The 25,547-nt window shown below is 32.2% G+C and overlaps 1 protein-coding gene across 1 annotated transcript in view; it reads right to left on the bottom strand.

Moving 5' to 3' along the window:
- LOC133189382 (uncharacterized) overlaps positions 1-25,547 on the bottom strand; it is a 433,972-nt gene that overhangs the window by 358,368 nt on the left and 50,057 nt on the right. Inside the window, exon 5 of the mRNA XM_061324761.1 lies at positions 5,307-5,444. Within this exon, the coding sequence (XP_061180745.1) occupies positions 5,307-5,444 (138 nt within the window). The remainder of the gene's footprint in view (positions 1-5,306; positions 5,445-25,547) is intronic.

The following is a 25,547-nucleotide window of genomic DNA, read 5'->3' as shown; positions in this document are numbered from 1 at the left end:
ATTATTCCAAAGCAACTACTTCAAAAATCAGAATCGCCAGCGCAGCCAAACTAATCTTAATTGTCTTTGTTTTAATTACAACTATTCATTAATCACAATAACTCTTTTCTTTATATCTGTTTTTTATTACTTTCAATCACAATGTGTACATGTATAGTTACACGAATTCCATGTACGGCACTGTCAATCAAAATTGTGAACTACGTCTGGTGTCACGGAAGTATTTCCCATGATTTAAAATATTCTTTAGGTCAATTCTACTTTTAACTACTGTACAGATATAATTTTGGAACAAAGTTGGAATTAAGACTGCATCTGCATGCTATGAATTTACGAAACCTCCATTCCTTATTGAGAACCCGTTCTTACATGTACGTATATTAAATAATGAATCAGAGAGCACAACATGTGAGACAAGTCTTGATTGAGATTTAACTTTTCCTTTAGGATTATATGATAAATAAAAAAAAATTATGCATCTGATAGATACTTGTACCACATATAAATGTATACATTTTTCTTTGTAATAGGAATCTTTAATTGAAAATTGAAAGTGAAGAGATTTGGTAATAGATCTTGACAAATGACAATTCTTTCCTAATCACCATATAGCTTTAAACTACGCCCCCCTTCAATGATCTCATGCATTCTTTTTTCTTTCTTTTTTTTTTGCTTATATGATGCACGTATACGTTGCATCAGGGGGTCGGGGGTGCGCCCCCCCATTTTTTCAAATATAACTTTTACTATTGAAAATGTTCATTGAAAGGCCGGTCCCCCACTTTTTTCATGAAGTATAGTCAAAAAGGGTAATGTAGTAGTGTATGGAAAAAAAAATTAGTCCTGAAAGACGTTCGATCCTTTTAGCCTGTCACTAGTGTCAGATTGGGATTTTTAAAAACTGAATTTCACACAAGAAATCACTGACTTCTTAGTTAAGTTATAGTGCAAACAAACGACTGAAGCATCTTGAACTCAAGAAGGGTGGGTGGGGTGCATTACTATAGAATAAACAAGGGGCGTGACATCGTCTCAAGCTACGGTCCGGAGTCCGCAAATAGCTCTCTCTTACCCAGAATGGGAGGGGATCGTACATTTTGGCCGTGGTTTGCGACAATGAGGGCGTGATAAGAAAGCATGATATAGCTTTAAAAGGGATGGGATCTTCGGTACTATTACCATTACCTATGATGATATATACACAATGACATCTAGATCTACACGCCAAGAATAGAGCTTGAGCGACAGCTCAGCTCTAAAACATGTACCTTCTTTTCGGTATAATCATAGAAAAAGTATTATTTGGCAAATCCTTGCAACAAAGCATAAACACCATATTATTAAGCTTGCCGTGTTACTAAAATTACCCCATCAATAATCCACGAACATATATTAAAACGAATATAAATATCTGTAGAAATTGAAACGCTTTTGGAATTAAAAAAAATGTCGGAGTTTCGTATTGCTGCACTTACGTTGAACATGCCATTTGATTGTCAATCTCTCTATGTATGCCAGGACAGATATCTCTACATGTTATACTTTTATAGCTCATGCTTTATATGATCTGCAGTATCTTAAGTTTAATTGATTGAATACCTCGGAGCCTGTTTATAGAATGTCTAAAGGGAAAAATCATAAAAAAAATTTGAACGACTGTTGCAATACTCTGCATTAAAAAATGTAATGTTCAATGTGCTACAGAATGAGCAACGAGATCGGTTCTACATTGTTCAAAAGGCACGGTGCAGGGGACACGCGAACCAATTTTCCTTTGTCCGGGGGGTCTCAATATTTGGCAGCAGTATTTTGAACCAGGTTCAAAAAATTACAGCTGGGATTCAAAATTACACCTGAATCTCGTATCACTACTAGTCAAAATTTAACTTATTAGAATATTATGATTTTTTTTTTATTTCTGATTTTCAGATGAAATAAGCATAAGTGATAAAACACGGAAACTGAACATATTTCTTTATTTATAATATGGTATGCGATATTGAATTTGATGTGAATGTGTATAGTACATGTAATGCAGCTTTACTCCTGTTTACTAAGAAGACTTCAAGTAAGCAAATGAAATATATAGATAACGAACAGTATTCAAGCTCAAAAGTCCATTAAACAATACAAAATAGGAGCAGAGCAAACACGGACCTCTAAACATCAGAGGTGGGATCAGGTGCCATGGAGGAGTGAGCAACCCCTGCCAAACGGTCACACCCGCCGTGTGCTCCTTGTTATGATCAATAACGGAAAAATCCGTCGACAATTCAGTGTGTAAATAATGGCCTAACAATTAGTATGAAAAACGTCAGTCAGCATTTGACTCAATGATAAATTGTATTTGCTGACAAGGTCATTGTATCGACCATAGAACTTACTAAATGATGACTTTAAACGAGACTGCTGATATTCTTGTTTCATCAACTTGTTTGTCAATAATTTACCTCGTTTAAGAAATTGTTCATACGTAGAGCATGCTCTTGCGTATCTAATCAACTGAGAGATATATACCCCGTATGCAGGTGATGAAGGTATATTGCTGCATAAGTAAGGGAAGTTGACGATTGAAAAGTTAAAGTCATCACGTTTATCATAAAGCTTGGTTGTTAGATTACCATTAACGTCTTTTTCAAGTAAAATATCCAAATATGAAACAGATGTGTCAGACTCTGTGGTATCTTTTATCTCAAGCTCACGAGGATATATCGTATCGACATAAGAATGAAAATAGCCATTGTTAATTGACAATACATCGTCGATATATCTAAATGTCGAGTTGAAGGCCACGGCAAGTGTTTTCTTCTTTTCACGTACAAGATTTTGGACAAATTCTGCTTCATATGAATACAAAAAAGGTCTGCTAATAACGGGGCGCAATTGTTACGCATGGGAATTCCAATAGATTGTTGCTGGTCAAAAACCACATAGATATTGTCAATCAGAAACTCAAGCATCTTTTTAATGTCAACTTCAGAGTACTTGTGTGTACAATCAGAATGTTTTTTAACAAAATAATTTTGCAAATGACCAGTGACAAGGTAAGTATATTTACGAGTTTCATTTTTATTGAAAAAGCAGCTGTCAATTATATCAAAAAGCCTGGACTTTAATTTATCGTGGGGAATGGTTGTGTATAAAGTAGAAAAGTCATAAGTTTTTAAGCTGTTGATTTTGGTAAAATCTTGCGATTTCAAAATTTCCAAAAGTTCCTTGTTTGTAAGGATTTTTATGAAGCAAAGAAACCTAAAGACATTGACATGTTTATGCCTCCGTAATCAAAGATTCGGGGTCATAATTTTTTTGCCCTGTCCGTTTATCTGTCTGTCTTATTTTCACTTTGTCAGCAAAAACTTAAACCTTGACCATAACTTTCAATTGGTTGGAGCTGTGGTTTTCATTTGAAATTTCACATGTGTATTCCTTGTGACAAGACCTTTGTTCGAGTAACAACATATTTTACCTCTTGGCCGTTTAGATTGACCCACTTTGCAAAATTTTACCAAACTTTAAATTGGCCATAACTTTTGAACAGTTGGTGTTAGGGCTTTCATACTTCTCATCTGAAATTCTTTGTGACAAGGCCTTTCCTTGTGCCCTTGACCTTGGGTTTGACCCACTTTGAAAAATTGTTTTAACCTTGGACATAATTTTTGAATGGTTGGTGCTAGAGTTTTCTTATTTTTACATGTGCATATCTTGTGACAAGACCTTTCTTTATGTATCAACATTTTTGCCATTTGTCTTTGACGTTGGAGTTTGACCTTTTTTTTTTAAAAAAAAGTTAACCTTTCCATAACTTTTGATTAATTGGTGCTAGGGCTTTCATATTTCAATGTCTATTTCTTGTTACAAGACCTTTTCTTTGGGTACCATTATTTTGACCTTGATCTTAACGTTAGAATTACGTTTCAAGAAAACTTTAACCTTTGCCATAGCTTTTAAACAGTTAGTGCTAGGGTTAACATATTTAACAGTTATATTCCCTGAGACAAGATCTTTCTTTGGGAAGCATCAGTTTTATATCTATTTACATTGACCTTGAAGTTTGATTTGCATTTGAGAAAAGTAAATCTTTGCCATAGGCTGCCATACGGGGGCATCAGTGTTTCACAAGCACATCAATATTCAGACTGGACATAAACATTCACAATGAATCTTTAAATCATTGTGTTGAACCTAATTAACTCTTTTGACTCAATGTTTGGTCTGAAAGAACATGGCTAAACTTATCCAGTCAAAAACCCACTGATTTGGATTGCTCATAATCAGTGAGTGTCATGGCCTTGATGCAAGGTCATTTTGGACAAGTTCAAGGTCACTGACAGAGAAAATGTACCGTCTTTCTACTAGTGAAACATTGCTGGTATCATGCAGAGTGTGACATGGCCTTGACTCATGTTCAAGGTCACTATGGATAAGATGTTTTGACTGGATATATGGATTAAAAGAACAAATGAATTTGTCAAGTCGGCAACACACAGATGGGGTTTGCTCATAACCAGAGTGTGTCAATGCCTGACGGAAGGTCATTTGGACAAAAGTCAAGGTCACGTTCATTCATTTACTGTCTTTTTACTATATTGCTAGATATTGCTAGATTGCTTATAACCTTAAAGTATGGCATGACCTTGACTCAAGGTGACTTCTTCCTGTCCGCAGCTCCAACGGAAGACCTGCTCGTTGCTTTGCAACGAGCTCGGCTCTAGTTGGTAATTATTTTTACAGAAACTTTGTGAAAAATACAAGAAAAAAGTCTATGCTAAGCAATTTTCAACTGATGAAACATTTAAAAGTCATGAATCCAATTTTGGAAAATCAATTTTATCCATTTATCAATGAATATTATAATTTATTTTCCTTTCGAGGAACTGTTTACTTCGGAAGGGTTAAAATTATCTATAGCTCTTTGCTTTTTTAAAGCAGCATAACAAAGTCATAAGAAGTAAATACAATGAAATCAAAAAAGGTCACCTAAAATTTCGTGCGGGCGATCATGATAACTGTATTGGTTTTTTTGAGTTAAAAAAAGGCACATTCGTGGGTCTCTAAGAATGATACTTAATAAGCAATTAAATTCCTTGATTTATATAAAACTTATCTTCAATACTTTTAAACATATTGAGATACTAGTCTTATCTAAATATTGTACGTCTTAGCAGTTTATGTTTACTATAAACCTATTTGACAGCATGGTGGAAACGGTAGAGTTAAACATTCAAAATCTAAGGAATGCAAAAAAGTTTCCCAAGTTATTATTCATATTTTTATCAAAATGTCTCTATATTCTGTAGAGTTCTTACTTGTGGGACATTTCTCCATGTAATATCTAGGTTTACATAATCCAGGACAGGATTCATTGATATTAGGGCATGCCTCATTTCTTTCACAATGACCACATACCCCTTTGCAGTCTTCGCCATATCTCCCAGGACTACACACTGCAAAGATATTTGAAAGATGAAAACTGTAACAAGATGAAACTTTCACATTCAGTCATGTAAACTGGTGACTGCAGAGTCTGGAAAGGTGGCTAATTGTAGAACATTTTTTCCAGCGTTCACTAAACTTTCATTCAAATTTCAGTACACTGTGTTAGCATAGTTTCAGCTACTGTGTATTCCAAATACATCAAATTACATGTTTTCTTATTCAATAGGGACACATACTTCAGACTATTTTTTTTTTGTTGCTCCACGAAAAAGTCAATATCGTTTAATATCAACTGTACAAATAAGGTCGCTTTTATTAGCAAAAATAATAAGCAACGATGAAATAACTCCACCGCTATAGAAATAACCCATGTATTCGTTTATTAAGTTCACTATTTTCTTCTTATTTTTATAGAATGTATAATGTTCAATAATCCTCAAATATAGGAGATCGACAAAGAGACTAAGAAAAATGTTCATAGTTTTACAAATAACAAAGCAAAGAATTAAATTATACTTGTTACAAAATTCTCTTTGATATTCATTTAACTTTATCCTATACTTTACGTAAAATTTCCACAATTTGCAACATTATCAAAGATTTAAAATTTATCTAAGAAATAGCATGCGCCCACCAAAGAGGGCAAACAGTGATACTTTCTTCATACTATAATACATTTTTTTCTATATAAGTGGGTTATCACTCAATATATTTTAAAGACTATCCTCAAGCTATGTGGGTACATACCTCTAATTATTTTTAGAATCGGTAGTAAAAGAAGGTAGTGCATAAAAAATATTACAAATTCCTTAATTTGCAGACTTGAATAAAAAATTTGTGATAATGTACTAAACTGAGTCTCATACTTGTTGAAACGGAGTATGTTCCATTATAAAATAGCTTGAAAAATGCAAATTATCAAGAGGATTAGCAGATTTTTTTTTTAGTGAGAAATCTGAAATTCCCCTACTTTCATTTTCATTTTCAGAGGTTTATGCAGACAGACGCATTTTGCGGGAAAACGAACTGACATACTATCTCGAAATTTTAACCACGGGAAGACAACTTGACGTGCTTTGATTTTAGGGTCACTCACTGCTGAAAGAAAATTAGGGGCATTGCTATATGAAGAAACGTAAACATTGTCGCCTATTGGAAAACAATAATTGAACTGTACCGATGGAAAAATTTGCTTAACGAAACATGGAGCACATAGCGCACTACCTGAAAATAGATTGTTTATATATATCATAGCAAGTATTTCTATAAGACCATGCAGCCAAAATATAATCTTGAAATACCCAAATTGTAGTGATATCAATTTATATTCAAATATTCAAAAACGCTTTGAAATCATTCACTTTCAACCGTTCTCCTTTTACTCGAATAGTCGAAATTTGAAAAAAAACTGGTAGATACTCTTTATATACATGTATGGGAAGTACCATTTTCTCTATCTCTGAATTCACACAGCCAAAGAAAGTTACACTTATTTCAAATCGATGTCGCCTTTGAAAATCCAAAAAAATATCAAAAACAAAAATAAAAAATCGGTTAAGACATTTACCGATTTAGATATCCCTTTCAATCGTTTTTTTTTCAAAGTACTAATGTACGTAGTCAATATATTTGCTTGTGAAAAAAAATCATTTCTGGCCTTTATTTGTTTATCGAACACTGTATGTGTAAACAAGTATGGAAACATAATACAATGAAGAGGGGGCTTTAAATCAAACTCAAAATTTAAATTGTTCAATAAAAAACTAAAGAGATATAGATGTTAACTTTGGAAATTTTTAAGAAAGTTGCAAAATATATAACAGACTAATAGAAGGGAAATGTAATTTGAATGATGCACAATTGATTTATATCGATGGCTCAAAGTCCTTTATAATCGAATGTGTACATAAATTCAATGGCAGTTTTCTTAATGAGTTTGTATGATGATTGATAAGTTACCTTTGCAAAATGGTGGATGATATCCATCTTTACAACCGTGTGTATCACACCGTCCCGTTATGTCACATTCATATTTACACATACCACATCGAGCGCATTTTTCACCATATTTATGACGTGGGCAACCTGTTATGAATATGTTGAACAGAAAATTTGTAGATTCATCATACAGTTAGAAGTTTATTTAATTTTGTTTCCTATAATAATACATATTGTGGAATGTTCTGTGTGTTTTAATGTCAAAGAAGTGATGGTAAGTTATGTTCAGTAAGCAAGCTGATCATACTTTTCACACTTGTAATGTATTGCAAAAGTCGGAAGACCCGGTAGATCCATTAAGATAAAGAAAAATAAATCTTACCAGCATTTTAAAAACATAACATACATAGATTAATAAACCTCAACAATTCCAAACAATAACTTTTATCGTTTAAATATTTAAAAAAAAAATACAGAATCATTTTTTTTTCATTCATATATTCATAGGTAAAGAAATATAACATTAAAGACATGAAATATTAAAATTATTAGAATTACGTTTGCATGTCAAAAAATAGTACTTTCTACTTTAGGAGATTTTTAAAAACTCATTTTATCCTTTTCAATGTGTATTTTAAGTGCATTGCCAATGAAAAACTGAGACTAAACAAGGGATTACTTAAACTTTTCTGTATTTGTATACTTTGTAACACTTTCTCAGAAAATTATACCGTAGATCTCCACTTCACAGATCTCCAGAATTACACCATCTTGGTCATTCGCTTGATCATTAAAAATCGTTACATATCGCGCTAGACGAGTACAGTCAACCTCAAGTACCGTATTAAGTATCTTATTCCCTGGGTCTTGATAACACGTGTACTTTTTATCTACCTCTGGCATATAAGACGCAAAAATAGAAAATCCTTTGAGTCTCCCTGAAGAAGATCAAAATAATTAAAAATGCGAAATGAAATAATTCTTTCAAAATAAAACCCAAAATAACATATTAAACCATATTTTAAATATAAAACCTTTTGCTGAACATCCAGCTTCAAATCTACTTCGTGTAGGTATTGAAAATGATTTTTCCCCGACGCTGATAATCAACAGTTAAATATGTTGCAAAGACACAAACTACTGTTTACATGTATCAACTCTCTCTATTTCCTTTCAGGTTTATCATTATAGTTATTCATATCACATTTGGAAAAATGGAAATCTTAAAGATAATTTTAAGCAATTGCAAATAATAAAATAAGTTGTAAATACATGCTGATAATCGTTTGTTAACAAAGCCAGATTCGAAGTTATTTGATTTCTCTGAAAAAGGTGGGGTTTTTTTTCCTTTCGTAGATAGAAGAAATCAACAATTAACAAGACCCTCTAAGGACCAAGACCTTACCTGTAAAGCTACCATGGATCAACATAAGAAACAAAAACAAATGAAAGAAAAGGTTTAAATTATTAGTTCAATTAAAAAAAAAGAAAGATCCTGTGTCAGGGACAGACATCCGTAAAACATTTAAAAGGAAAATAATGGATGAGCCTTGTTGAGTTGTAATCCTATTTTTCTTTGTTTTTGATCAAAGTAGAATATATGAAAGCATATTACTATTCTTGTCGCTCCTGTACCATATTTTAACGCTTTTCAAATTGAAGTAGTCTCCGAGGTCAATTCTTAACCAGGCCCTTTTCCGTCCTGGGGCTGTGTGCATGCAGTTCGTATAAGCTTGATCAAAGTTTTTGTCAATTGTTTTGTCAGCAGATCCAGAGTAAGCTCCATACTTATACATAGAACTGCTTTCCACTTTCGTTTTTGTTGTATTCACGAGCTGGTCTTTTGAAAATAAAAAGAAAGGGATAAATAAACATAGAGTTATCTACCTTAGCATTATGATTATTATGTAAGTATAATATTTATCGCGAATATTAACATAAAGATTTTTTTTTAGTTTAAGTAAAGTTATGGCAGAAGGTTTTACAATATCATATTCTTAACATACAAAAGAGAATAATTTCTTTTGGATAAATATGTCAAACCTATAATTGATAATATCACTTACTTCTTGTCAAATAAATTTAGAACGTAATTAAAGTCATAAATTGATAAAACTAAAAATTAAAGATTTAAGAATTTTTTTTAAAAGTTTTGTGTGAGTTGTGTGTAAATCGAACAGACTTGTGACGTGGGCGTATTTCATGAAGCGCGCTAGTGCTTCATGAAAAATATGCCTACGTGCAAGTCTGTCTTATTTACTCACAAATAATTTACACTAATCTTAAAAACATTCCTTATATTCATATTTTATGTGTTTAAAAGCACCAAAATTATACTAGGTGTTTGAATTTCTAGCTGCCCTACATCGTTATATTCTTATTCATGTCTCTGTAGCCTCATTGTGACGTCACCTAACCCTAGCAAAAAATACTATAGTTAACTATAGTTTACTATAGTTAACTAAAGTTGACCGTAGTGATAACTTTGACAATATGAAATCTTTGATTTACTCTAATGATAACTTTGACACATTGATTTACTATAGTGATAACTTTGACACTTTGATTTACTAAACTGATAACAATGAAAACTTTGATTTACGATAGTGATCACTATGAAATCTTGATTTACTATGGTCGAAACTTTGATTTACTATAGTGATAACTTTGAAAACTTTAATTTACTATAGTGATAACTATGACACTATAGTGATAACTTTGAAAACTTTAATTTACTATAGCGATAACTATGACACTATAGTGATCACTTTGAAAACTTTAATTTACTATAGTGATAACTATGACACTATAGTGATAACTTTGAAAACTTTACTTTACTATAGTGATAACTATGACACTATAGTGATCACTTTGAAAACTTTGATTTACTATAGTGATCACTTTGACACTTTGATTTACTATAGTTAACTATTGTGTTTTTTTTTTGTTAGGGAAGCGCGAGTATCACCGTGTATATTTTCAAATCAATATATCTCCGTGTATATATTCAAATCAATTTCATAGTTGGTTAAGAAAACTACAGAAAATGTAAATACATGTATATCGAAATAAATATATAAATAGAGAAGCTTTTCTACCAAATGTCAAAATTTACTCATTTACTGCTGTATAATTGAAACACTCAAAGACCGCCAAGGGTACAGTTTCATTATTTCTTAGATAACGAATCCACTTTCTCTAACTAGCATAATTTGTATTTTGTAGAAACCCACCCAATTCTTTCAACACATCATATCGAAAAAGGGTTATTGCTTTATATTCTCATTTTTCTGTAAATTTTCTTAATTCATATTTTGTTAACAAGTCATTGTGAACCTAAAAATGGTTTTTAAAATAAGACGAAAAGAGCATAGTGATAGAAATCGTTGTTATAGACCAGTCAGCTGTAACAGCATCCCCAAAGGGAGTTCATCAAAATAGATATTAGTTATACACTTGGGTACGTTCTTGCTCCGGATATAGTTATTTGTAAGAAGTGCACTACCATTTAGAAATGTAAAATTACACGGAGGTTAGAATAAGGATTTGTTGTCAGTGACTGCAACTCAATATGCGTGATTTTATATACAACGTGTTCTGTTTATATTATTATGATGAAACAATTGAATTACAGACATAATAAATACATTAATGACCTTTTAAGTATCTGATTTTATTCTTTTCTTTTTTTCCCCACAGCGCTTAATTTCTGAAGAAAAAAAAACGCAATGAAGAAAACGATAATCACTGGGCTAATTGAATAAAAGAAAAAAAAAATATAAAGAGCAACGCAAAATGAATTTACAATTGATTTACAAGATATGTAATTCTTCCGAAAACTTGAAAATCCGGATCTTCTAAATGTAAATTACATTCATTTGCCAATGTTTCGCTCTGCGCCTTTGTGGATAAGTTAGTTTACTAAATCCGCGCTTTTAATGTCAATAACAAATATATGTGGCTCAAATTATATTAAAAGTGAAAACTGTAGGAAGTATTGTGAAGGTACTACCATGATTAAGATGAAAGTCACATGCACTTTGTAATGTATAAAATGTATATTTCTGATGCAAGAGATTGATTTGCAAAAGGAGATTAAACTCAATAAAAAGTATTTCTAATTACATTTAGATAGTACTCACAGAGTACTTTGTCACAGGAGGGAAATATCTCACCTTTATTTGGAATTCAATATAACCAAGTTATATCTATCATCATAGGTTACCACTATTAATCAATTTGTATTTGGAAATTTTACTCGAAATTAAAGAAAAAAACATAATTTGTTTATTTAACACAAAGAGGCAAAAGGAGAAGAGTCTAGGAGCGAAGTGGCATCAGCCATTTTGCCATACCTACTTTTCCTCATGTGAGAAAAAATGAATCTTAATTCGATATGTAATGCATGTGGGTCCCTTTATTTAGATAAATAAACTTCCCAATAAAAGCTTTTGGAGCTAATATCATAAAAATCATTATAAAATTGAGCTAAATTAAGATCGTTAGTTACAGTAAAACCGGTAAACAATCTTATTAGTAAAACTGACTTTAAGAATTGCATCCTCTAAAATTCATATCCTTGATATATAAATGAATGCAATTTTCTCCACAAAAAGCCCTTATTTTAATTTTATTTCATCTGATAAGTCATTGACGACCTAGCTGGTAAACATTTGTAACATGGAATTGATGAGTATCTATTGCCAAATATGAATTTATCAATTTACGTGAAGGATACTGATGCCTAAAATAAATTGAAATAGTTTATTTATACCACTGATGATCATCGCTGAATGAAATGTTGCTTAATCTGGGTTTTTAGTATTAGAATGGCGTGTTTCTTCCTTGTACGATTGAAAGCTGATCCAAAACATAAAAGTAAAAGTTCATCATCGTTATTTTCGAAAATTTCTGTTTTTAAATTTGCTGTTGAGAAGGTATGAGTGGAAAATAATTGACACCTACCATAACTTGTAGCAGAATGTATAGCATAAATCCAAACGTATAATACCAATGGACAACCCGCATAAAATTCCATACTTGATCAACAGAAAATGCTTTCGTAAAGAGCAAGACACTTCATGCACAGCTGTACAACTGTAAATTATTATACTATCAAATCCCGACAAATATGTTCTTTTTTCGTTCCTTGTTTAATTTTTGAACCACTGGGATAATTGTTACAATTTACTTCCTTTTTAGTACAAGCTAAAAAGGATGTCAGTTTTTTTTTTTAGATAATTACATCCACATTAAGCACTCCTCGTTATAAGAGAACGCCATTTGTATCAACTCCGATTTCATGTTTTTATCTTTTGTTGGACCAGGAAGACATTTATTTTGCTTTTTATAAGCTTATTCATAACATTAGATAAGCACTACCAGCAACGCTTCAAATAAGTAAAATAAAACAACATCGGAAATGAGACATTCGGTTGATGAATTTTAAAATGCTTAATAGTGCATAACGTGAATTTGAAATCATAACACTCACAGTATTATACGTTGTTTGTAATAAACCATTTACTGCTTTTTTAATTGAAATGGAACTCGTAAATTTACTTACCTTGTCATTAGACATCTGCAAAATTGTTTTCTGAAAAAAAAAAACCTCCTGATTGTACACACAAGTACTCTGAAAATGATCTTGAAAAAGATGCTTCTGATAGACAATATCTATGTGGTTTTTGGAGACCAGGTCTTCCAACAATCTGTTGAAATTTCCATGGGTACCTTTTGCGTCCCGTTGTTAGCAGACTTATTTTCTATTCATATGAAGCAAATTTTTTTTTGAAATCTTATACATGAGAAAAAGAAATATCTTGCTGTGGCCTTCAACTCCACAGTTAGATATATCGACGACGTATTATCAATTAACAATAGTTATTTCCTTTCATATGTCGACACGATATTTCCAAATGAGCTTGAAATAAAATATACCACAGAATCTGACACATCTGTTTCATATTTGGATTTTTTTACTACAAAAACACATCAATGGTAATATAACAACAAAGCTTTATGGTAAACATAAGGACTCTAATTTTTCAGTCGTCCACTTTCCTTACTTATGCAGCAATTTACCCTTAACATTTGTATATGCGGTGTATATCTCTCAGTTGATTCGATACGCAAGAGCATGCTCTACATATGAACAATTTCTTAAACGAGGTAAGTTATTGTTAAACAAGTTGACGAAACAAGAATTTCAACAATCTCTTTTAAAATCATCATTTCGTAAGTTCTATACAATGAGCTTGTCAGCAAACACAGTCTATCATTAAGTGATATGCTGACTGACGTTTTTCATACTCATTGTTAGGCCATTGTTTACACACTGAATTGCCGACAGATTTTCCGTTATTTACCGATTCTAACAAGGAGCACATGGCAGGTGTGACCGGTCGGCAGGGGATGCTCACTCCTCCATGGCACCTGATCCTACATCTGATGTTTTTGGAGGTCCGTGTTTGCTCAGCTCCCGATTTGTATTGTTTTAATGGACTTTGAGCTTGAATACTGTTCGTTATCTCCATTTTCATACACTCTTACTGAATTAATCAATTCATGAAGCTAGGAATGAGGATCTTCAACACGACTAGAGAGACGTTTAAGCCTTTTCTACGCATATTTTTTTTTAGAATAGCTATCGGAAAATCATTCATTCTTGTCAAATGATAAAGCATAAAATCAGGGATTAACCTCAAAATCATATAGAAAAGAAGAAAGCTAATGCAGGGAAATCGCAGACCCCTGGTCAGGTGTCACGGAGAAGTACAAGGAAATTACATCAGCTCTTTGTAAACGATTTATCGTCACATCTGCTTTTCTTGACACTGTCTTCTTTCGTTAAGACTAACATAATGTATCCAAACCTTATGAATTTATTTTTTTTCAATAAAGTTGTTCTGAATACGTAATTTTGTCTTACAAATACATATAGTAAATAAAGAGCTGAAAAAGTCAATAACATTTTTTTGTCATTTTACAAACTAGAAGAGATCATCTTGCATTGTATAATAATATTTTTCTCTCATTAAAACATTCTTTCCATGAATACATTTAATGAGGAAGAAAGAAACCAAAATATATATATATATATTAAAAATGTTTTTATATTAAAATCTTATACGTTATCAATAGTATCTTGCAATCTAAAATGAGGAAGGATGCAGGGGAGAAGTAGGTTGGTCCACTTAGATAAATGGAAAAAAATTGCATTTTAGAAAAAGTGCAAAACAAGCACAACTCTTTTTCAATAATCAATGCAATCTTTAATTAAAAACAGATTTCAAAGTCGACGCTATTCATAAAAGATAATAACAAGCAGAAATGGATGTCTTTTTTAAAGATGTGATATTCTGAAAAAAAGGAGGTCGATTTAACTAAATCTACAAAGAATACAGGTAAGTGACACCCCTCCCCACCTCCTGAAAAGATTTGTTTTAAAGTGAAATTCACTAATCTTTAAAATAATTTATCTTGCTGCACAGGGTGAAGAGAAGGCATCAAATCACATATGATATGTTCTTATCTCTTGGAAATCATGGATGGCTTTTAAGCCCAATGATTTATTTCTACATTTACCCTTTTTAGAAGATAAGCGCGTTAGTTAAACATCTCAAACCACGGGAGCCAATACTATTATTTTAATGAAAACTTCTGATTTGTACCAAATCAAAAAACAAGAGCCACGAAGTATCAAATCGGAATCTAAATAGATAAAACTGTCTCAGATAATACTCAAGGATTTGTAGATTATAAAACAATTTATTTTTTGACGATTTTTTAAAACTGGTATTGTTTTCCAATGGAAAACCGTTACGTCTAGACGTTTACGTTTTGAATACGTTTTGAATACTGTAATTTCATGACGTCATCGTTACAGTCCCTGAAACGTTCTACTTTCCCACTTGAACGGTGAGCGAACGCTGAACGAACGGTGAACGAACGCTGAACGAACGCAGAGCGAACGGTGAGTGAACGATGTGTGAACGCTGAACGCAACTTGGTGAACGATGTGTGAACGCTGAACGGTGAGCGAACGCAGAACGCGAACGGAGCGCAAACGCGAACGCAAAGTGAACGGTGAACGAACGGTGAACGCAAGATGAACGATATATTCGGAATGCCTCTGATCTTTTCCTTGCATTGAAACTATTTTATTGTATTATAATGTCAGGTGCCAAAAAAAATAATAAATAAGTAAACCAATAAATGTATGAATAAATTAGTAAATAAAATAAATTCTCCAAAATTGTCCTAAGAAAGACGATTCATGCACATTAAGTTTTTAATCACACGATTTTTAACGCAATAAAACATTGCAATTGTTGCCGAACTCTGAAGTATAAAAGATATTTTTTTAGTTGGAAAATAAAAATGTTAATTCTTATATGATAACAAATCAGAGAAAACTTCTGACTTATAGAATGAATTAAAACGATTGTAACATCCATTCATATATGTATCTCCGTGTCAAGGCGATTTCATGTAAAGTAATAGAAAAAAATTAATTACAAAGGTCAGTGGACGTTTTGCATTTATACGCTCGTATTTTAAATGTTTAATACAATAATATATTATGTGTCATTTCTATTTTTCATGATGATTTATTGAGCAGACTTCTACATGTATCTGTAGATGGCCGTGATTAGAATCAGACAAGATAATACAAAGATACATATTCATATTATTTGTTATAAATTCAATTTTCAGAACTTGATATTTAAGTAATATGCTGTTATAATTTTTATCAGACAAATGAGAGAGAGAGAGAGAGAGAGAGAGAGAGAGAGAGAGAGAGAGAGAGATTCCGTTTCAGCCCCCCTTCCTTTCAGGCTTCACTAAATGTTTGCACCTATATCAAACAATAACTCTGATATTTTTTTCTAAATATATTAGACACTGAAAGTAACTTTTTTTTTTTATCAACAAATCATATCCATCTGTTTGACAGTTTTACTCGTTTTTATTTTCCTGCTTCAAGTTCACACGAAGTCCACGTGCTTGTCCTGTCAATCAAAATCATTCGACACTGTGCAGGTGTGAAAGTTTCGTTACATCGAAGACGAAGTGCGAGTATTTCCAACAAGTTATAACATTTATTTTTATCATTTGTAGATTTGATACCAACATTTGAATAATTAGTGAATAAAATATATTGGGCATTAACACTTGAATTTGAAACATACTCTCTGCCAATTTCAAATACCACCGCCGACACGTGTACATTTTGAACTACTATTGTTTTGTGACTTTTTTTTAGATGCATATTTGTTTTGAGACTGAAATTTTTGTTCTAAAAAAGACCTTAACTTTTTTTTAACAGGTTAATTAATATTTTCTGAAATACAGTACTGACTAAGTAACCGATTTAGGGGAAAAGGGGGGGTATTAATTATATCGAATAGCAAACATATAAAGTTACGGTGAGGAAAGATTTTTTCTCTATAACTATAGACTTTACATACATGTATTATTGTAGCGAATATTCTGTAGTGCATTACATTTTAAATATATATTTCCTTTAAACACACTATCAATTTAATTCGCTCCAAAGATAATAAATTAACAGGATATCCGCAGTACTATGTATAACTCTCAGAACTAGTTCTATCATATTTTCTGTAGTACATGTAATTGAATAAAAAAAAACGCGTTAGTAATTTTTCGTAATTTTGCTGCGTAATTATTTGACTTGGATAATTATATCTCCATTAACGATTTGTCTTAAACAAAACATCAAAATGTTGCAGTGCTTGAAGTATTTGCACATTGGCCTTAGTTAAATTTAATATTTCAGCATCGTTCTACATAGGTACAGGATGTGCTTATAACATTTTTTTTCCCAGAGTAATTTAATAAATAACCTAATAGCTAAGTTAGAATAATAAAAATATATATCTTAGATTTTCCCCCCATGAAATAATGATTCTTCAAACACGATAAGTTAGTATTAAATTAAAAAATCTGTAACTCCTTACCTACAAAAAGATAAGTCCTTTCACTTGGGAGTTCCGAATGGCAATGACAACTGAACGATAGGTGAACGCTGAACGCAAAGTGAACGGAACGAAGAGCGAACGCTGAACGCTTTGCGAACGGTGAACGCGAGCGCACGGTGAACGGTGAACGCAAAACTGTGAATGGAGAGCGAACGGTGAACGCACGGTGAACGAACGGTGAACGAACGGAAAAATGGGAAAGTAGAACGTTTCAGGGACTGTATTTATAAAGAAGAATCCACCAAAAGGATCCTACTTCAAAAATTGGGGAAAATGTATCATTGGAGTTCAGGAGTGGGAAAAATAGTCTTTGTTTCAATAACTTAAATCAATATTTGAGATTTAGTTAAAATGTTTTCTTTAATGCAAAATACGACGTCAAAATACTATACAGATTAATATGTGTTAAAAAAGGTATTCCTTCGAATTATATATGATTCATTGAATGTTGTTTTCCGTCCCTTTCAAGCATTTGTTCACTTATATGAGATGTCATCACATACCGGTGAAGGGCTTCAAATTTAGACCTTTACTTGGCACTCAGGGCAATTGAGCAGTTAGGGATCTTTATCACGAACCCGTACAGTGAAACAGGAGCTCAGTTTTTAAAGTCTCATCCGACTGACCCGTAACTTTCACTTCTAGTGTCAGGTGCCTGGAGAAGGAACACTCATTACCTATGTTTACTTAATTTTGACGCGGAGCCAGGAACAAGAATCGAACTTGATACCTCCAAATCACAAAGCGAGCGCCCTACCGCGATCGGTATATATAGGAGATTTAAAGTTACAACACTCATTTCAAATTATAGTGTAGATATTTTGACCAATTATAAAATTTCAAATAGTATTTCATTAATTAACTATAAATATTGATAATACAGGTTAAAGTCTAAGCTTCTCCAACAACAACTTTTCGTCATATTGCGCTTAGCAATTCATCCTTTTATGTTATACCCCTTAACAAAGTTAATTAGAAAAATGAAGTTTGCATTCAGTTGATTGATTGGTTGTCTGTTCTTTTACGTCCCATTCGAGAAGTTTTCACTCATATGGAGACGTCACCATATACCGGTGAAGGGCTTCAACCTTTACTCGGCACTCAGGGCCATTGAGCAGTGAGGGATCTTTATCGTGCCAACGCCTGCTATGACACGGTGCCTCGGTTTTTAAGGTCTCATCCGAAGGACCCGCAACTTTACTTCAAAGTGCCGAGCGCATGGCGAAGGAACAGTTGCTACCCATTTTTTATCGACTTAGGTTAGTCGCGGCCGAGATTCGAACTCACGACCTCCCGATCACGGAGTGGGCGCTCTACCGACTGAGCTATCGTGAACGGTAGTTTGCATTCAAATAAAAAAAATACAATTGCTTCATGAATGATAATAAAACTGTTTATCATATGCAACTTCTTTGCTTTTACACGTATAAATATAATTTGTGCATGCATAACAATTTATTAACAACATTATCATTCCTACAGTGTATCTAAAGCATTACATTCCTTGAATAAGCACTCCTGCTTGCTTTAGAAGTAAATGTACCCTTTCAACCTGAAGTCATCTTCTCCTGTGTACTTGGTAACATGTAATACAACTGCATGGTGATCAGTATTTATAAATTAGTTAATGGCTGCATGGGTCATTAACCAGTCACTTTCAGCACAGAATAACTTGGGGGTGTTCTTGCTTGTGATATATTATACAATGAAAACTTCTGGATGGATATTATTTCAGAGTGCTGGAATACTCTTTTTCTCTCTCACACACACACTCTCTTTTGCTGGAATACTCTTTTTCTCTCACACATACTCTCTCTCTCTCTCTCTCTCTCTCTCATAAATTTCCTTTTTATTTAGTTCAGGAAAGAATATATCTTTTTCATTTTTTTTTATTAGACGAATCTGCAAATGTTCCATTTAAATTCTTTGTTTTTTAAAATCAATTTGAAATGTATTCCATATATAGAGAAATATTATTATGGCATCATACCGACTACATGCTGAAGGTGGCATATAACCACCCCTGACATTGACTTAGCAAACAAACATGGTATTTAATTTTGCATGTACGAAATTGAAAAGAAATATTCTTCATAATTATGGAGAGGCCTATTACGAAAGCCCAGAAGGCTCATTCGAGATTCGAGTTTCGAAATACGAGATTCGAAATTCGAGTTTCGAGATTCAAGATCCAAACTTACCAATCAAAAGACGGTTTAAGATTCAATTACTCCCCTTTGCTAAGTTTTGACCTTCAAGAAATCATTGAATATATTCAATCCGAAGAGTTCATTTGATTACATTACAATGCAAGAAAGAGTGATATATATATCAGAACGAAATTAGAAAAAATATTGGGTTTTTGGTCTGCAAAATATGCTTAAATTTATATTATAACTTCTTAAATATTATAATAGATTTATATCAAGAATATCTATATCGTATCATCTACTTTGTTTACATGTTCGATGTCATATAATAATAAATATTGTTAATCGGATTCAAAGAGCAAAAGTAGGGAGATGGAGCGTATTGTAGTCGATGAGAATTATTAGTGTGCAGTTAAACAAGTGACTACCGATTAATGATAAATAGAACTACGGGTTTCAAAGAGGATATAGTTTATAACAAGGTATTAGAAAGTGACCAGTGACTAATACGGGTTTCAAGTGTGCGATAAAACAAGTGACTAGAGATTAATAATAATTAGTAATACGGGTTTCAAAGTGGATATAGTTTGTGACAAGGTGTAAGAAAGTGACCAGTGACCAAGTTTGTGAAACCAAGAGACAGCCCCATAAGTACATGTACGGATGGGTGAAATATACATGCTTAAACAAAATATGATTTCTCTTTGTTCAGGTCCGTAGGAAATAATAAAATAAAAAAAATCACTGTAAAGCCTCCCCCCCCCCCCAAAAAAAAAAAACAAAAACAAAAAAAAAAAAAACAAGGAGGGTTATAACGGCTATTAGACGTTATTTTTGAAAGGACATAAGGACAAAGTTGATATGTTTTCTATAGTAAATTGTATCCGTAAAAAATATGGGGGGGGGGGGGCGTGTGTCCAGGGTCCTATGGCTATGTTGTTTATTTTATTACAACGGTAGACAAATGTTCGGTTATCAACATTCAGTGTCAATCTTGCTATGCATGGGCAAAATAATTATATATTCGATAATTATTGATAAGGAAACCGCTCGGGTCTCGCATGATACATAACCAATCAATACACAAGTTTCAATACATGATGTAATGACCATAGAGAAAAAAAGATATAAAAGTATTTAATAATGATAAAAAAATTAATAGGTTTAACAAAAAAATGCACCCTCTATACACCTTAAGGACTTTGAAAAAATCGTATAGCCTAAATGAGTACGTACATGTATTAAAATTACTTAGTTCATGTATGCCTTTCTAGTTTACACAGAAAATCTTGAAAAACATCGTAGTAATGATGAAGAAAAATTGCGTTCGCTTTCCCAGTGGTGTATATTCCATATAGGCAAAAAGGCTGTAGCCTACACTTCATTTTCTTGATGCAAAAATTAAAAAAAAAATATTTATACATGTATTTGGTTGAAAAATGGGGGAAAGTTGACCATAAATCTTATTCATTTACCAGTTACTAGAATATATTTTCATCAAATGCAATAAAAGTATTTTTAGCAATCCACACTTTTATACCTATCCATTTTTTACAGTTTAAAAACTTTTGATTTTTATAGCTGGTTAAATCTAAAATTGAAATGTTACCCTGATTTCGATATCAGACTATTAAAAATGACATCAACAAGAGTCTATTAATATGTTTGGGTTAGTAGGGAGTCAAACATAAAACATTTTAATAATTATATTTAGATTATTCAGTAAAGAAGTTTCCATAATTTCCATGCACTGTGTAAGGATTTTAAAATTTCTTAATTTTATTACAAGTGGTCATGAAGATTTTAATTTCTGTATCATAAAAATATGTTTAAATGATTTATAATTATATTCACTGGAAAAATGACAATGATAGATGTCTCCAAGATCGCAGAAAGTGAGCCTCCGACCCCCCCCCCCCTTCTATTGAGAGGGGGCGACTCCCTCCTTGCCTATCCGCAATTCGGCAATAATGCGCTTTAGGTGAAATATGTGACCTTACATTAGTTTACACATTAGCCGAAGGGAATATACGCCACTGTTTCCCAATACGAGAAATACATAAAAACTGCTTTTCAATTAAGGCTTTGAATACTTGAATTAATTAAAAATCATATAAACAATACAGACTGGAATTTATTTTATTTCATATCAAATAGTTGATCAGTCTAACTGCACAAATTCACCCTTACATTAATGAAATGTATCGTTAATTAAATTTCTGAGCAGTTAAAGACGATCCTCAGCAATTCATATCAATAATATGTTCCTCCCTCATCAATGTGCATATTAATTAATTTATCGACATGCAATCTAATTTCGCAAGTCAACGATAAGACCATATAATATTCTATATATGTATCTATTGTTTTGTTTAACCCTCTTCCCCGCAGTCACGCATTTTAACGCACATACCATTTCCTATTTCTGACGCAAAATCACGCATATACCATTTCCCCGCAATCACGCATTTTCACGCACTTTCAAAAGTAAATTTAATGTTCAATTTAATGCCAATTCCCTTCTAATTTCTACTTGCTAAAATCTCATAAAATAAGAAAAGTTGTAATCTTGTTAAAATATTACGTCATAAATATTTACGCTAAACTTTAGAGAAACTTGTACCTCGCTATAAAGTGATTGCGGGGAAAAGGTAACGTCATATTTCTATGACGTAAACATTAAGTGTATCTTGCATCACAGTTCAGTAAGTTGTAAAGAGTTAATGAGGAAAATAAGATTTTATACATATTTTACAAAACATTACCCAAATATCATTTGTATTTTGTTTTGATACATATAAAAATTTTTCTTGCATTATTAATTATGCAAATGACTCATTTGTTATCAATATATTCAGTGATTTCTTGATAGTAAAAACTTAATAAAGGGGAGTAATCAAATATTGAATCCGCCTTTTGATTGGTTATTTTGGATCTTGAATCTCGAATCTCGAATTTCGAATCTCGTATTTTGAAACTCGAATGTCGAATGAGCCTTCTGGGCTTTCGTAGGCCTATTAAAACACCTGGCTTTATAATCAACCAGGAGGTAATGCATAATAATTAAAAGAAATCTTCATGTACAGCAATCTATTGACACACTCAACTTAACACCTACACAGAAGTTTATACATAAAAATTGTAGAGGAATATACCAGGTAATAGTCTATATGTGAAACGGACTAATATCGCATCCCACATGACACTCACACAGCAGATAATACATTAAAAACTGTAAAGGATATAATCGTCAACATGTTGAGTGGCCTATTACCATAACCAATATACACACTCACACATAAGAAAATTCTAAAGGTTTCTTGATACGATGTCTCATATGAATCCTTTAAAGGTCTGGCCAGTTTAAAATGTGCAATTCTTGTTGTCAAAATCAAGCCGGTAGTGTTTAGATCAAGCACAAAATGTTTATTCAGGAATACATGGTCTTTTGTCTTCAGATATTGAAGGGATTCACGAGTTAAGTTTCTGTTGTTTTAAATGATTCGGACCGCTGCTACTTTCTGCAATTAAAATATTGTGATAAAGTAAAAGTCAGCCGGCATTCTGAAGGCATATCAACTAACTTAAGTCCTGGTCTCTTACAAATAAAACAGTAAGAATGGCTCTTCACTGTTGATGTACATGTAATTGGTAAGGAAATTGATGGAGGACTTGGAGGTTTAGTTGAAGTTAGATGTACGGGTATGCTTTTATTTGAAAGTCATCTTCACTCTCTGGAAGCTGGCTTTTCTGTTGTTTTGAATGTCCCTTGCTGTACATGTGTCAGAACTTGTTGCAGACAACAGAATTGTCAGCGGCAGAAATAAGAAGCTTCTGCTGCAAATATTTGCAAATGTCCTTGTTGAACTTTTTCCTGTCTCTTTGTTTCACTCTTTAATAATAACATGCACAGTTTAAGTTTTTTTTCTTCTCTCACACTAAGGCATCCTGTAATCAAATGTTATACATGAATTAAAAATGCAATGAAAATACAGTTATAAATTTAAAATCATCCATTGTTGAATTTTTGTAAGCATCATACATATATACTTCAAAATAATTTTCGTTTATGTTGATTTTGCACTCGCCGTGAGAAAATGAGATGAATTTATAAATAATTAATACATTTTGTCATAAAATTCTTAGTCAAATTTAGCTGGGAAAAAAGCAAGTATTATTTTATATCAAATATGATTCTATGAGTGTAGAATGAAAGAGTTTGAACATTACATAGATTTATCCAATTCATGAATAATTTCCAAAAAAAAAAAAACATCAATTCGTTAGACATAATTTTTTTTTATGAGAAACCAAAAATGTTAATGTGAAGTCACATAAAATGTCAATTAATTACTTTTTTGGTTGTGCTATAGAGATCAGAGAATGATAATCTTTTTTTTAAATGACAAAAAAGAGAATGATTATTTTTTTTTCAGTGTGTTTAAGGGTATTATTCTCATCCAGTATGTCAAATATCTTGATATCTTAACATATCTAACTGTAATTTTTTATCAGTGTTAAAAATGAATCAAGTTTAATAAAAACATCGGTGTTCATATATTTACCAGATGTGTTGTATCTCAATTTGATTTTGAAAACTATTGCAATTAAAAGGGCTGTTACCTATAGGGAATACATGTAAACTAATTGTTTTACATATTCTTATTTGATCTAAGAGATTTACTGAAATCTCTTTCTCACTCTTTTTCTCTCTCTTGAAACACTGGAAAGTTTTAAAGGAAATCGAAAAAAGTTCATTAGTTTACTTTTGAATTTTTATCAATGTTCAAATGTTCTGCCACAACTTGTGCTTGAATTTTTGTTTAGGTTACATGTACAGTACAAAGGCATAAGAATCCCGGGCATATGTCAAGAATCCTAATAATAAAGCATCATAGTAACTGCACATCATTCAATTATTATATATACATGTAAATGAAACACAAACTGTTTCATCTGATATCAAGTAAATTTAGATTACTTACACATGAAAGCTTGAAAATTTCTGTTATTTTCCAACATCGAAAGTGAGAGCAAACGTCTATGCACAATTAGTACCCAAAGACCTTCGGTTCATCGTAGTTTCCTAGATCACAATACATTTTTTTTCATTATATATATTTGAAATTAATATAAACACAGTGATATCATAAAAACATAATTAGACGACACGAAGAAAGGGAATCTAGAACCCACTTTGAAAGATCTATACACCAGACGACTGAAAGTGCAAGGGGCGAAACCATGCACACAGAAACTATTATTAGACAAAGGCACTTCGCCCGCTTTAAAATAAAATCCTGACCGCATATTTTTTATTCATTCGTATTAATTTCTTCTTTGTCTAGTTTCATCACAATTGCATTGTATTATTCATTTTCTTTGCCGCCGACGCATCATCAATAAGTGTTAACATGGTTAATAGGCACATTTAATCGCAATCCGGAACATCATATTTTATAGAAAATAAAATAGTGCACACACCTCGCCCCAAAATGTTTTTTTTAGAATTTAAGAGCGATTTATAATATATAGATTTTAGACCAACTTGAATTTTTGGGGGCGAGAAGTGTACACCATGAGAATTTTTTTTTTAAAATTACCAGCTTTGGGCAAAAACATCAAGAATTTATTGGACCCTGACTGGTTCTAACGACTATACAGCTCTGATCCTGTGTCTTTTTTAAAAACAACAACAACAAAAAAAAAAAACTACCTTTTTTTCTTAAACCCGAGATTCTGATGTTCATTCTTGACTATAATATTCCTTGGAAATATTTACTTTTATTTTTTACATATTTTAAGGGTCATATTTTGGGGTTGGTGATTTTTTTCCTTATCTATAATAAGAAGATTACAAACACATTATGTTCCGTCGCTAAACATGTCCCATAAAATTGGGTGTCCTTTACATTCAGGAAGATGTGCACTTGAAATACTCCAAAAATATAAACTTGAGAAATTAGAGTAAAGAAAAGAGATTCCTCTTAAATAATGCACTCAGTTACTTAGTACC

The sequence above is a fragment of the Saccostrea echinata genome, unplaced genomic scaffold (genome assembly GCF_033153115.1).
Source record: "Saccostrea echinata isolate AGI-Se365-2 ecotype Australia unplaced genomic scaffold, CSIRO_AGI_Sech_v1 ptg000018l, whole genome shotgun sequence".
Classification (NCBI taxonomy): domain Eukaryota; kingdom Metazoa; phylum Mollusca; class Bivalvia; order Ostreida; family Ostreidae; genus Saccostrea; species Saccostrea echinata.
The sequence above is the reverse complement of the archived record's forward strand: the minus strand, read 5'-3'. Positions and strand labels throughout refer to the sequence as shown.